Here is a 14925-nt window from a genome sequence, read left to right as displayed (position 1 = left end):
GCAATTCACAAGGAATGTAAAATAAGTCAGATTAAAAACTTATTTTTAAAGCTTTTGCATCAAAGCATGAGATTTTTTTTCCCCCTCCCTTGTCTTGGCTGGAAATTTGACAAACCTTAAGCTGACAAGAAAACCGCTGCAGTCGATAGGCCAAGCAAAACTGGAGCGGTGTTTGATCTATTGGCATTGTTTCCCATGAGATTGCCTTGGAAGGTTTCCCTCTGATCTAGTGCAAAACATCAATAAAAGTTTTACATATCAAAATGACTCCGTAGGAAATTGGGTTAACTTTTAACAACTGACTTTAAATTCAAAACCATTTAAAAAAGAAAAAGTACTGAAACAGTTAGCAGGAAAAAGGACAGAGAGAGCTATTTATGTGGCAGGGGAATGTGAACAGGAGACAATTTAATTGACAGTTCACACAGTTACTTGATATGTCGGGACACGTTGCTATTACTAAAATGGCTTGTTTATGTGAAACAGCAGGGCTCATTCTATCTTGCCGCGTGTCTCTTCATAAGGAGAGGCTGACTGAAATGAAGACAAGCCTGGAACGGCTTCATTCTTAATACCTGGTTAATCACATAGAAAACAATGTCTTAGCATGTTTATTGAATATGTGAATTGGTCATGACCGTCAGCTTTTGCTTCCTACTGGTATAATGCATAACCTAGCACAGAGGTGGAAAGCTCAACACAGCCCAATTTTGGAGGGGTACCAAAGCTCATGATGCCTGTATCTGTTTCTGTACCATCTTTGAATTGATCCAGTTTCTGGAGGAAAGAACATAAGCGCCCTGCTGGATCAGACCAAGGGTCCGTCTAGTCCAGCACTCTGTTCACACAGGGGCCAACCAGCCATCGGCCAAGGATGAACAAGCAGGACATGGTGCAACAGCACCCTCCCGCCCATGTCCCCCAGCAACTGGTGCACACAGGCTTATTGCCTCAAATCTTGGAGAAAGCACACAACCATCAGGGCTACTAGCCGTTGATAGCCTTTGCCTCCAGGAACTTATCCAATTAGGTGGTCCCAAACATGCATCAAGCATCACTTGAGATATTTCCCTTATGAATAAAGGTTACAATATTTGGATCTTTTTAGCTTAGAAAAAAGTGAGTAATGGAAGAAACATGATAGAAGTGTATAAAATTGTGCAGCGTGTGGAGAAAGTGGATACCTCTCTTATAATACTAGAACCCTGGGTCATCTCATGAAGCTGAATGGTTGGTGATTCAATATAGATAAAAGGAAGTACTTCTTCACCCAGCGTATACTTCAACTTTGGAATTTACTACCACAAGATGTAGTGATGGCCACTAACTTGAATGGTTTTAAATGGGTATTAGACAAATTCATGGAGGATAAGGTAGAGTGACCCTACGGAAAGGAGGCCTGGGCTCCCATATCTTTAACAGTTGTGTAGAAAAGGGAATTTCATAGAATCATAGAATAGCAGAGTTGGAAGGGGCCTACAAGGCTATTGAGTCCAACCCCTGCTCAATGCAGGAATCCACCCTAAAGCATCCCTGACAGATGGTTGTCCAGCTGCCTCTTGAATGCCTCTAGTGTGGGAGAGCCCACAACCTCCCTAGGTAACAGATTCCATTGTCGTACTGCTCTAACAGTCAGGAAGATTTTCCTGATGTTCAGCAGGTGTCATTTGAATGCACGCAGCACCTGACGAAGCTACCCTCTTCCTCACAACAGTTAAAGCTGCAGGGACCCTGCCTTCTTTAGTATCTGGTCATACTGATATAGCTCGTGCAGCTTTAACTGTTGTGAAGAGGGAATTTCACCAGGTGCTGCATGCCTACAAATGACACCTGCTGAAATTCCCTTTTCTACACAACTGTTAAAAGATACAGGCGCCCTGTCCTCCTTTCCTTATGGTCACCTGACGAGAACAAAAATGAACATCAAGGAGAAAGGGTTACTTCTTGCTGTGCTAGTTTTCTACTTGCAGGGATTTGCTTTTGTTGTTTTTAACACAGGGGAGCATTCAGAAAATATCCTTTATCTGCAGCCTCAGGGTTCCACCTCGTCATTCTGCTGCATGCATAAGACTTTCAGGCCTCCTCCCCTGTCCACCACCCAATCCACCATTTATTAACATAATCAGAATTCAGAAACAAGTTTTATTCTATACAATACAATCAATTCCACAATACTTGATCAAAGAGGAATGTTAAGGTTCATATAAACATTGCAGATATTTTTCAGCCTTAATTAAAAAACAGTTCAGAGTACTAGAAAGCCATAATTTATAGATAGCAAATATTTAATTGTATTTAACTTCTATCCCACCTTTCAGGGGGCCCACCACCGATAAGGGTCCCTAAGACAACTTACATGCAAATCCCATTTTTAAAAATACAATACATCATAAAAATATAATCCAATAATCAAATACAATCAAAATGACTAATAAATTTCAGATAGCTTTAACATATATTACATATATAAAAAGACACACGGCTGGTTACAGCTCAGAAATATTTTAGTCCATTTCACAGATAATCAACGTTTCAGGCACAATCCAGCCAGAAACTCTCCCAAAACACATGGAATCTATGCCAACGAGGCTCATACAGGAAAAGTTCTGCCTGGATTGTGCTATTTTTATTGCACTAAACATAGCTTTAAAATTGTCTCTGCCTTTACACTCTTTGTTTTAAGGAGATACATCATTGGGGGGGGGAAGTATATACAAGGCTCAAATTTCAAATGCTCTGCATTGAACATTTTCTTTGGAGAAGCAAGCTCACTGTATCTGGGTATGCAGTGACTTCAATAGAACTGCTGCTGATATAAAAAGTGGTTTAATTGTACTCATTGAATGCTATGGATAGATCATGGTCGAACCCACAAGAAAATTCTCCTGAGCAAACCTATTGAAACGTATGGGACTTGTACAAATATGTGTGTATTTTTGCACACTTCCTATTAATTTCATTGGGGCATATGTCCGGTGGATTACGCCTAGTGGTTTCTCTTCTCAGAATGGCAACAATCAAACACAACCCTGTAAAAGAATAAAAAGGTCGAACTGTAAAAGTCACCCTGTAAGCATTAACACAAATTAGTGCATTTGTATTAATGCTACAGGGCCACAATAAGTTACCTTATATTTCCTTGATATACCCTGTACCCCACACCCACCGAATAAAGAGCTAAATAAATATTGTGCAGGCGGTGTTCTCTGCCAGGTACAGGCAGCCCAGGAGAAGACACAAGGTAGAAAAAGGGGACAGACGTGGCCATGAGCAGAGGAGCGAATGTGGAGGGGACAGAGAGGGATGGAAGAAGAAATACTGAGCAAGGACAGAGAAGTAGAGAGTTGAAAATGTAAATGGTCACTTGCTTAGTCACCTATGGCGAATAAAGATCACCTCCAGGTCACCAGCTATGGTAGCTTTCAGTTTTATTTGCTATTTAAAAAGTGGTTATTATTTTCTTTAGGTCACTTAATGCTAATTCAGTAAGCATATGCAGACAGAAAGGCTGGTAGACATGGGCTGGTAACTTTTGTCTTATTTTTGAGGCTGGCGTAGGCGTTTGTAGCTCCTGCATAAAGGAAGAAGGAGTCAGCACAGGCGTATTATTAAGCCTTGGAACTGACTTGCTCATTCTCTCTTTGTGCACCAGGTACAAGGAGTAGCACCACAAGGTCGTCTCTCCTGTCAAAATTTACTACTCCTTCCAGAATAAAATGGCCCTTGTAGGGTGGGGGTTGCATTTGTAATAACAATTCCAAACTTTCACATTTAAAATTACTGAGGTAAAATGGGAGGAAATTGCCCTTTTATTGCTATCAAGATCCCGGACACTATGGGCTCATCTACACCAAGCAGGATTTTGCATGATGAAAGCGGTATGAAAGAGGCAGGAGCCACACTACTGCTTTATAGCGGTATTGAAGTGCACTGACAACCGTTGGGGCCCATGGATACAGACCAGATACCACTTTCATCGTGTTATATCCTGCTTGGTGTGGATGTGTCATGGGCCCTAAAAGTTGTCAGAGGACTTCAGTACCACCATAAAACAGTAGTGTGGTTCCTGCCTGTTCTGGATGGGGTTGCCCTCCCCCTGAAGGAGCAGGTTCGTAGCTTGGGGGTTCTCCTAGAACCATCTCTGTTCTAGGCCTCGGTGGCACAGAGTGCCTTCTACCAGCTTCGGCTGGTGGCCCAGCTACGCCCCTATCTGGACAGGGATAACCTGGCTTCAGTTGTCTATGCTCTGGTAACCTCCAAATTAGATTACTGCAATGCCCTCTACGTGGGGCTGCCTTTGAAGATGGTTCGGAAGCTGCAGCTTGTGCAAAATGCAGCGGCCAGATTGATAACTGGAACTAGAAGGTTCGACCATATAACACCTGCTCTGGTCCACTTGCACTGGCTGCCTGTATGTTTCTGAGCCCAATTCAAGGTGCTGGTTTTGACTTATAAAGCCTTATACGGCTTAGGACCACAATACCTGACGGAACGCCTCTCCCGACACGAACCTACCCGTACACTACGCTCAACATCTAAGGTCCTCCTCCAGATGCCTACCCCGAGGGAAGCTCGGAGAATGGCAACCAGGGAGAGGGCCTTCTCAGTGGTGGCCCCTCAATTGTGGAATGATCTCCCAGACGAGGCTCACCTGGTGCCAATGTTGTTATCCTTTCGGTGCCAGGTCAAGACTTTTCTCCCAGGCATTTAACAGCATATGCTGAGTTTTTTAACTGACCCCAGAATAGTTGTTTTTAAATGGATATTGTCTGTTTTTGTTTGTATTTTATGCTTTTTATGCTTTTAAACTTATATATTAATGCTCACTGTTTTTAACTTCTGTAAACCGCCTAGAGAGCTTCAGCTATGTAAATAATATATAAATGTAAATAATAATAATAATAATAATAATAATAATAATAATAATAATAATAATAAACCACTTTCATACCATTTTCATAGTGGAATATCCTGCTTGGTGTAGATGAGCTCTATGTTTACATTTCTAGAGGAGAAACCCCTGCCCCCCGCAACAAAAAAGAAGAATACTAAAGGTCTCTAGTTTGCACAATTTATTCAAATCGCACAAACATTAGTCGGTGGATCCAGGTTTAGCCACACTTACCGTACAATTAGTATGGCTAATTCTGGATCCACCTACTAATGTTTGTGCGGTTTGAATAAATTGTGCAAACTAGAGACCTTTAGTTGCAAGCAACGCTACGTGGGTCGCTTGCAAAATTTTAAGACTCTTTTCTCCCCTTCCCTGTTATTATACAGCAGCTCCAGACACTGCAATAAAATATAAGACCGCAAAAAGGAGCCAGAGTAAGACACACAGCAATAATACAAGAACACAGGACTTGATGAAGAAACCTAGCTACGAGCTCCATCAGACAAGCGTTTTATTGCACACTGATTACTGGGCCCTCTCATACGCCTCCCACTCCTTCTAGCATTCTTCGCACGACAAAAAAAACACCCCAGTAAGTCGGACTTATTTTTAAAGACAGAAGTTGCCACTATCTGCTGCTGTGTGCAGGAGAAGCAGCGGAATCAAAACGGCCCACTGAATGGGCCACGGGCACGTTGTTTACTTCCTCTTTCAAAAGAGGAAGTAACGAGGGACAAATGTGCGGGCGGAGAAGCGACGGTAAGCAAACAAGCTTTCCCCCTGTGTGATGACGCTCTACGTCATCTTAGTGCAAATACTAGGCTAAATTCACCCCCCACTCCCCCCGTGGGTTTTGTACAGTTCTAAATGGCTACACCAGAGTTGACCACGGGCCAGAGCAGCTGCATTCCGCGAAAATTGCGAAAAAATGGCAGCTAAATCCAATCCAGTTGGAGCATCAAGGGAGTAATCCCAGGTCTCCTTGCGTCAAATTTCTCTAAGACTTTTTAAAAAGTAGGCACTTGGTATCGTCGAAGCTGGAATGGGAAAACGAAACAAACCCAGAAGCCCTCTTTTCCTTCCCACAATGTAGTGCACACAACCCATGTGGAAATAGTGCAATGTACGTGGATGTGTGGTACAAGGCTCACAAGGGCACGAGAGACTGTAGACTAGGGTTTGGGAAGCTGTGGGTCTCCAGTTGTTGTTGGGACTGCAACTCCCATCACCAGGCAGCATGGCCAATTGTCAAGTATGATGGGGGTTGTAGTCCAACAACATCTGAAGGGGCCACAGGTTACTGTAGTCCATTTCCAATAGAGTTGGGCTGTAGCTAGACCTAAGGTTTATCCCAGGATCATCCTGGGTTTGTCCCTGCCTGAGCGCTGGATGCCCTGTGTGGCACTTAGATGAACAGGTTTGACCCCAGGGCAATCCTGGGATAAACCTTAGGTCTAGCTACGGCCTTGGAATGCACAAGTAACCCCATACAGTTCTAGCTACAGTAGGCGCTGTTGATATGGGCGAGCGCAACAGTTCTTTGCAGCAGGGGGGCAACTGTCATCAAGGCTCACAACGGGGAAAAGGCAGCAACCTTGCAAAAAAATGTCATTTCCTTCCCTCGTGTGCAGCTGACCACTCTCCACACACTAGATTGTTTTCTTAAGAGTTGCACCATACATTCAGAATCAATGGTAGAACAAAAAGTGCAAAAAGCAAGGGAAGCCGAGCCTCACAAGATCAGTGGTTCTCCAGTCAAGACCTCAGGTGCAACTTTTTTTAAAAAAAATAATAATAGTTAAAAACACGTTTTTGGTAAGAGGAAACACTTTCAAGTAGAATTCAAAAAGGAAGCTTAAAAAAAAACATTTGCACAAAAAGAGTTTACCAAATGATTTACATTTGGTAGCCACGGCGGCCTCGTCATAAAAATGAAGGGCCCCGAGAAGGTCCTAATTACAGGCTCTTTAATGCCGTGCCAGGAAATGTTTGCGTTCCTTCCCTGGCAGCTGGTGTTATGGTTTGGGGCGTGGAAGGACCCCGGCAATTCCACTTCGTAGTGGCATACTTTTCCTTGGCTCCAGCGTAGCAGGAAGAATTCTTCTCAAAGGGCCTCTGTGAACATTTCTTTGGTTTTCTGCAGCATCCCTTTGGTCCCCAAAGCAAAACAAAGATGCATTTCCTCAAAATAGCTGGCTCGGGGTTTCGACAGAGTGCCCCATTCTTTTGGCCCCAGAACTCAAAGACAGATAGGTAGGTAGATAAATGCTTCCTCTTCCAGAAAGAATGCCTTCAGAAAAGAATCCAGAGACATTAATCAGTGGTTATAATCAGAAATGCCATCTAGCGTGGTGGTGACCAAATGTTCTTGGCAGGGGTGCCACCACGTCAACTCCAAAGTATGAGACAATGTTGCCCCTGCAGCCCCCTGCCACTTGGGGAGCATTTACCATTGGACTACTGAGCCAAGGGGAACAGGCAGCAATACAAAGAGTGAGGCCGGAATACCCTCTATGCCATAGCCAAACCCACGGTCCGTGCAGGTTGGCCACCAATGTTCTACGGATGATCGCCAGATTAAGAACGGGGTCCCCCCCCATTGTGCCTTCTTTTTTTCCTAGTGGCATCTGATTATCCATTGTCATGTGCTAGATTAAGCCACTAGTTCTGGCTCAGTGTGGCAATTCTTGTATCCTTTAAGAAAGCAGGAATGTGCCTAGAAAAATCACGCAGGTCCATGAAAAACAGCTACGCATTTCGTCCGCTGGGCATCTATTCACATCACCGAGGAGCCAACATCTTCCTAATCTGGATCTCAGTAGCCTTGGTGTAGCAATGCTGGTTCTTGTAATGTTCCAGAAGGTTTTTCCAGTAGAAATTGCTTTCCAGGAGGTAAGCGTTTCCTATGAGCAAAAGCGGCGGGGGGAGAAGAGGAAACGAAGCACAGCATTGTTATAGTGGCTGAACAGACACGTTGATCCACAACCCATATAAAAGTATTTAGTAGTAGTAAATAAATATGATACCCATAGCTTAAGACAGGATTGGAATAGAGAATTGGAGTGTCCTATTTTGCCTAATCAATGGATCATTGCCCTAGCCTCTGTATCTGAAGCTTCTATGGATCTTAAGCTAAGTCTTATTCAGCAAAAAAAATAAAAATGTTTCAGGTTCATTGGGACTCCACAACGCCTTTTCAAAAAGGGTTTGTCTAACTTGCACAACTGCTGGAAATGTAATGGACCTAATGCTTCTTTAATTAATTAATTAATTAATTAGATTTCTATACCGCCCAATAGCTGGAGCTCTCTGGGCGGTTCACAAAACTTAAAAACATTCAAAGTATAAAACAACAGTATAAAACCATCATATAAAATACAATATAAAAGCTGAAACAGATCAAAACAGCAGCAATGCAAAATTACGAATCTAAAACACCGAGTTAAAATTAATTTATAGACTGTTAAAATGCTGGGAGAATAAAAAGGGGCAGATCCACACATAGGCTTCGGGCCGCCCTGAAGGTGCTTTGGGGCGTCCTGAAATCGATGATGTGTACCCTACCTTAAGCGTTCCAAGAAGAGTCGGAGGAGGAGGAGGAGGAGGCCCCGCATCGCCACTCGCGGGGATGGGATGAAGAGTTGCCGCGCCCGGCGCCTTCGCCAGGAAATCAGCTGCCGTCCACCTACCCGCCGGCCTCCTTTTGCCAGCGAAAGAGCCACCCGGGCCCACCCGGGTCGGAAAGCTTGGCGGAAGAAGCCGGCGGCCCGTCCCCGCAAGGGGCGATGCGGGGCCTCCTCCTCCTCCTCCTCTTCTTGGAACGCTTAAGGTAGGGTACACATCATCGATTTCGGGACGCCCCAAAGCGCTTTCAGGGCGGCCCGAAGCCTATGTGTGGATCTGCCCAAGGTCTTCACCTGGCATCTAAAAGCATATAATGTAGGGGCCAAGCGAACCTCCTTAGGGAGCTCGTTCCACAGCCGGGGTGCCACAGCAGAGAAGGCCCTCCTCCTGGTAGCCACCTGCCTCACTTCCTTTGGCAGGGGCTCGCGGAGAAGGACCCCTGAGGATGACCTTAGGGTCCGGACAGGTACATATGGGAGGAGGCGTTCCTTCAGATAGCCTGGCCCCAAGCCGTTTAGGGCTTTAAATGTTAATACCAGCACTTTGAATTTAATTCATATATTTTGGCAGTGCCCAGTAGTTGTCCCCTTTGGGGAGGAGATTATAATAAGGATAAACTTTGTACTGAAACAGTCTTTAATATAGAACAACGTGCGTGTCCTCCTAAACTACCTACCGGTTTCTTGGAAGTTAACACACGGTCAGTGCAAATGGATTTTCAGTGCCAGCATGACAGCCAAAAGGCTTATATTATCACACTGGCCCTATGGGGAAGAAGAAAGAGCAACGGGACAGGAGCAGGCGGAAGAAACATTGGGGCCTGCTCCAGTTGGACTCCCCTGTTTCGGGAGCAGGACAATCCCATCAGCCCTGTTGGCAGTCTACTTAATTTCTCTCTCTCTCTCTTTATCTCTCTCTTTTCCCTCTTCCCTCCTGAACTACTTTTCCTTGTGTGTCATGTCTTTATTAGACTGTAAGCCTGAGGGCAGGGACTGTCATTTTTGCTAACTGATTGTAAGCCGCTCCAAGAGCCTTTTTTGGCTGAGGAGCGGGATTATAAATATGATATATTTTTATTCTCCCAGCATTTTAACAGTCTATAAATAAATTTTAACTTGGCTATTTTAAATTTGTAATTTTGCATTTCTGCTGTTTTTATCTGGTTGAGCTTTTATATTGTATTTTATATTATGGTTTCATACTGTTGTTTTATACTTTGAATGTTTTTAATTTTTGTGAACCGCCCAGAGAGCTCCGGCTATTGGGTGGTATAGAAATGTAATAAATAAATAAATAATAAATAAATAAATAAAGCTCACCTCCCATAATGCAATGGACTGAGGACTTGACAATGCTCTCAACATTTGAACGGGTTTAATATAGGCACAACTTGCAAGTGGATAAATACATGGATGTTTGGTCTGCTTTTCTTGAAACCTATGCGTAACTCTCTTCCCCTGCCTTTTTTTTTAAAAAAAAATGAATGGTATATTTTGATGGGGGAAATGACAATATTCCTATATATGTAATGCCAGCTTTCTTTGCTTTTCCACGGTTTGTTTTTTGGTTGTGTTTTGTTAATATTCACAATAAAATTTTTTTTGAAAAGAAAACATTATATGAACAATGTTTTGCAACATGGCTACACTTAAGGCAGCAGAATGGTTAGGACCATGAGCTCAGTGGTAGTGCAACATGATGTCCCTGCAAAAGGCTCCAGGTTCAATCCTGGGCACCTCTAGTTCTAAAAAAAGTCCAGGCAGTAGCTGATGGGAAAGACCTCTTTCTATTTGAGAGCCTGAAGAACTAATTATTATTATTATTATTATTATTTTATTTATTTGTTACCTGCCTTTCCCTCTGGATCGAGGCGGGGTCCGACACAAATAAAAACACCATAAAATACATACAACTAATTCAAACGTTTAAAACCAGTGCATCATTAAAAGAAGCACACCATTAAAAAAGGCATCTTAAAATTCAGCTGGGTAGGCCTGCCGGAAGAGATCAGTCTTTATGGCTTTCTTAAATTCTGGAAGACTGTTAAGTTGACGAATCTCTCCCGGCAAGCCATTCCACAAACTGGGAGCTGCAGAAGAAAAGGTCCTCTGGGTAATGGTTGTCAGCCTTGTTTTGGTTGGCTGGAGTAAATTCTTCCCAGAGGACCTGAATGTGTGGGGCGGATTGTACGGGAGAAGGCGATCCTGCAGGCAGCCTGGACCCAAACCATGTAGGGCTTTAAAGGTGATAACCAACACTTCATACTTTGCCCGGAAACTAATTGGCAGCCAGTGAAGGGATTTTAAGACTGGTGTAATGTGGTCACCCCTAGGTGTACCGGTGACCAACCTGGCTGCCATATTCTGAACTAGTTGAAGTTTCCAGACTAGGCACAAAGGTAGCCCTATGTAGAGCGCATTGCAGAAGTCGAGCCTCGAAGTTACCAGCACGTGCATGACCGTCTTTCTGTCTTCTGACTCTAGGAAGGGGCGCAGCTGACGTATCAGAGCAGTCAGAGCAGATGATACCTATATGGTTCGGGTCCAGGTTATTTGAAAGACCGTATTCTCCCTTATGAGCCTGCCCGTGCTTTGAGATCTTCTGGAGAAGCCCTTCTTTCAGTCCCACCGTCTTCACAGGCACGCTTGGTGGGAACATGGGAGAGGGCCTTCTCGGTGGCTGCTCCGGTGCTCAGGAACTCTCTTCCCGGGGAAGCTAGGCTGGCTCCCTCCTTGACGGGCTTTTGGAAGCAGGCTAAAACTTTTTTGTTCCAGCAGGCCTTTGGAGAGTAATCTGGCCCTCCATCTATGTTAATGTCTTATAATTTTGTTGTGTATTTTAAATGTTTATGGTTTTGTTTCCCCCACCCCCCATGTATATTTTAAACTTTGTAAGGCCGCCTTGAGGCCCAGCATTGGGCAAAAGGCGGGATACATATAAATATAATAATAATAATAATAATAATAATAATAATAATAATAATAATAAGCTAGATGGGATGTACGGTCTGACTCTGTATAAAGGCAGATTCCTATGTAACCTGGGTGTTGTGCCAATAAAGCAGAGACCAAGGGGAAGTTGATAAAAGGGAGTTCCATACTGAGGGACGAGGACAGCAAATGGCAAGCTCTTGGCCAAATCTAACCCCCTTTTGCCAAAGTGGTGGTAAAAGGAGGAACACCAACTATGGCCAGGGGTCCCCTGGCTATACCTGCTCACTTCTGTGGCAAAGGGTGTGGTGTAGTGGCTAAAGTGTTGGACTGGGAATCGGGAGACCCGGGTTCTAGTCCCCATTCGGCCATGGAAACCCACTGGGTGACTCTGGGCCAGTCACAGACTCTTAGCCCAGCCTACCTCACAGGGTGGTTGTTGTGAAGATAAAATCGAGAGGAGGAGGATTATGTACACACCACGTTGGGTTCCTGGGGGGGGGGGGGGAGGTGGGATATAAATGCAATAATGAAATAAATAAAGGGTTATTGAGGCTTGCTCTGGCATTTAATTGGGAACTCCTACAGCCATGCACTTCACACAACGGGCCTTGCCTGCATCCGGTGCCGCAAATCAGCAGCACCCTCCCCGGAACACTCACCTATAATGCAGAGCCCCTCCTGCGCCCGAGTGATGGCGACATTGATCTGATTTGGGTCACCCACGAAGCCCAAGTGCTGCTTCAGCCAGCTCCTGGTGGGCTTCCTGTCAATGTCCGCGCGGGCACACGAGCGTACGGTGGAGAGAATCACGTACTTCCATTCGCTGCCTGGAGGGCCAGAAATCGCAACAGTTCAGTCAGAACGGCGGGCAGTTTTGGGGTCACCACATCTCGACAAGGGTATTGTACCAGAAAAGGGAAACCAAAATAATTCACGGGACATGGGGCAACTCCCCTATGAGGGGAGGGCACAATGTTTGCCATCGCTTAGCTCAGAAAATAGGTAAGGGGAGAAGCAATAGAGGTGTAGAAAGGGGTTCACACTGGGGGAAAAGTGGATGGGGAGACATTATCTCTCCTCCCCCCTCATAATAGTAGAACCCAGTGGGGTCATCCCATGAAGTTGATGGGTGGGAAATTCAGAACGGATAAAAGGAAGGGCTTCTTCACACAGCGCAGAGTTCAACTATTGGGATGGCTTTAAAAGGGGGTTGGATAAATTCCTGGAGGCGAAGGCTATTGATGGCTAGTAGTCCTGATGGCTATGCACTACCTCCAGGATCAGAGGAAGTAAGCCTGTGTGCACCAGTTGCTGGGGAACATGGGTGGGAGGGTGCTATTGCATTCATGTCCTATTGGTCAGTTTCCTGCAGGCATGAACCTCCCCGTACACTACACTCAACATCTAAGGTCCTCCTCCGGGTGCCTACTCCGAGGGAAGCTCGGAGGATGGCAACAAGGGTGAGGGCCTTCTCAGTGGTGGCCCCCCAATTATTATTATTTATTTATATAGCACCATCAGTGTACCTGGCGCTGTACAGAGTAAAACAATAAAATAGCAAAACCCTACCGCGTAGGCTTACATTCTAATAGCATCACAATAAAACAATAAGAAGGGGAAGAGAATGCACCAAACAGGCACAGGGTAGAGTAAAACTAACAGTATAAAAGTAAGATCAAAATCAAGTTTTAAAAGCTTTAGAAAAAAGAAACGTTTTTAGCTGAGCTTTAAAAACTGCAGTTGAACTTGTAGTTCGCAAATGTTGTGGAAGAGCGTTCCAGGCGTATGGAATGATCTCCCCAACGAGGCTCGCCTGGCGCCGACATTGTTATCTTTTCGGTGCCAGGTTAAGACTTTTCTCTTCTCCCGGGCATTTAACAACATTTAACAGCGTAGGCTGAGTTTTTTAACTGACCCCAGAATAGTTGTTTTTTTGTTTGTATTTTATGCTTTTTATGGTTTTAAGTTTTCTATATTTGTTTTTAATGTTCACTGTTTTTAACTTTTGTAAACCGCCCAGAGAGCTTGGGCGCAAAGATTACTGCAGACGCTGACTGCAGCCAGGAAATCAGAAGACGTTTACTTCTTGGGAGGAGAGCAATGACAAATCTCAATAAAATAGTTAAGAGCAGAGACACCACACTGACAACAAAGGTCCGCATAGTTAAAGCAATGGTATTCCCCGTAGTAACCTATGGCTGCGAGAGCTGGACCATAAGGAAAGCTGAGCGAAGGAAGATAGATGCTTTTGAACTGTGGTGTTGGAGGAAAATTCCGAGAGTGCCTTGGACTGCAAGAAGATCAAACCAGTCCATACTCCAGGAAATAAAGCCAGACTGCTCACTTGAGGGAATGGTATTAAAGGCAAAACTGAAGTACTTTGGCCACATAATGAGAAGACAGGATACCCTGGAGAAGAGGCTGATGCTAGGGAAAGTGGAAGGCAAAAGGAAGAGGGGCCGACCAAGGGCAAGATGGAGGGATGATATTCTGGAGGTGACAGACTTGACCTTGGGGGAGCTAGGGGTGGCGTCAGCCGACAGAAAGCTCTGGCGTGGGCTGGTCCATGAAGTCACGAAGAGTCGGAAGCGACTGAACGAATAAACAACAAAATAAATGTAAATAATAATGATGATGATGATGATGATGATGATCCTCCTCCTCCTCCTCCTCCTCCTCCTCCCTAACAGTGAATGGCCAAGTCTCAACACTCTCAGAGCCAGTTTGAGCACACAGCCTGTTCTAAAAAAGCAATCCCATGGAAAACCCGCTCTGCTCCACTGGTTTAGAATGATGAGGACTCCTTCTGAAGCAGCACAGGTCCAGCCTCGAAAAGTTGGGAAGCCCTAAAAGCGCTCACTAGACCCCACCCCCCTTTCCTGTACCCTCAGGTAAGAGATAGACCGAGCAGTGGTGTATTTATCTTCTCTAAAGCACCTCCTTTAGGGTGTCCCTATGGAAAGGAGGACAAGGCACCTGTATCTTTAACAGTTGTATTGAAAGAGGAATTTCAGCAGGTGTCATTGTTATACATGCAGCACACCTGGTGAAATTCCTTCTTTATCATAACAGTTAAAACTGCAGGAGCCCTGCCCTGTTTTGTATCTGGTCAAGAGGGCAGGGCTCCTGCAGCTTTAACTGTTCGGATGAAGAGGGAACGTCACCAGGTGCTGCATGCATACAAATGACAGCTGCTGAAATTCCCTTTTCTATGCAACTGTTGAAGATGCAGGAGCCCGGTCCTCCTTTTCCTATGGTCACTCTAAGCTCCCTGCCAGAGCAAAAAGGACATTAACAGCCAAACGTTTTACATCTGCATTACCAATACAATTAATCGTGCAGTTAGGATGTGGGAAAGCTGAGAAGGTCCGGCTATTGGGCGGTATAGAAATGTAATAAATAAATAAATAAATAAATAAATAAATAAATAAATAAATAAATAAGGTCAGGTGCAGGGCATGATGGAGGTGGCCT

At 44.6% G+C, this 14925-nt stretch overlaps 1 protein-coding gene across 1 annotated transcript in view; it reads right to left on the bottom strand.

Annotated features, from left to right (window-relative positions):
- Positions 1-2122: 2122 nt before the first annotated feature.
- The window catches only part of HELZ2 (helicase with zinc finger 2), a 90421-nt gene continuing 77618 nt past the window's right edge, over positions 2123-14925 (bottom strand). The window contains exons 20-21 of the mRNA XM_063147290.1: positions 12111-12278; positions 2123-7797 (exon numbers count right to left, since the gene is read on the bottom strand). Coding sequence (XP_063003360.1) covers positions 7676-7797; positions 12111-12278 — 290 coding nt within the window. The 3' untranslated portion in view covers positions 2123-7675. The remainder of the gene's footprint in view (positions 7798-12110; positions 12279-14925) is intronic.

This window comes from Elgaria multicarinata, chromosome 1, assembly GCF_023053635.1.
Source record: "Elgaria multicarinata webbii isolate HBS135686 ecotype San Diego chromosome 1, rElgMul1.1.pri, whole genome shotgun sequence".
In the NCBI taxonomy this organism is placed as follows: Eukaryota; Metazoa; Chordata; class Lepidosauria; order Squamata; family Anguidae; genus Elgaria; species Elgaria multicarinata.
The sequence above is the reverse complement of the archived record's forward strand: the minus strand, read 5'-3'. Positions and strand labels throughout refer to the sequence as shown.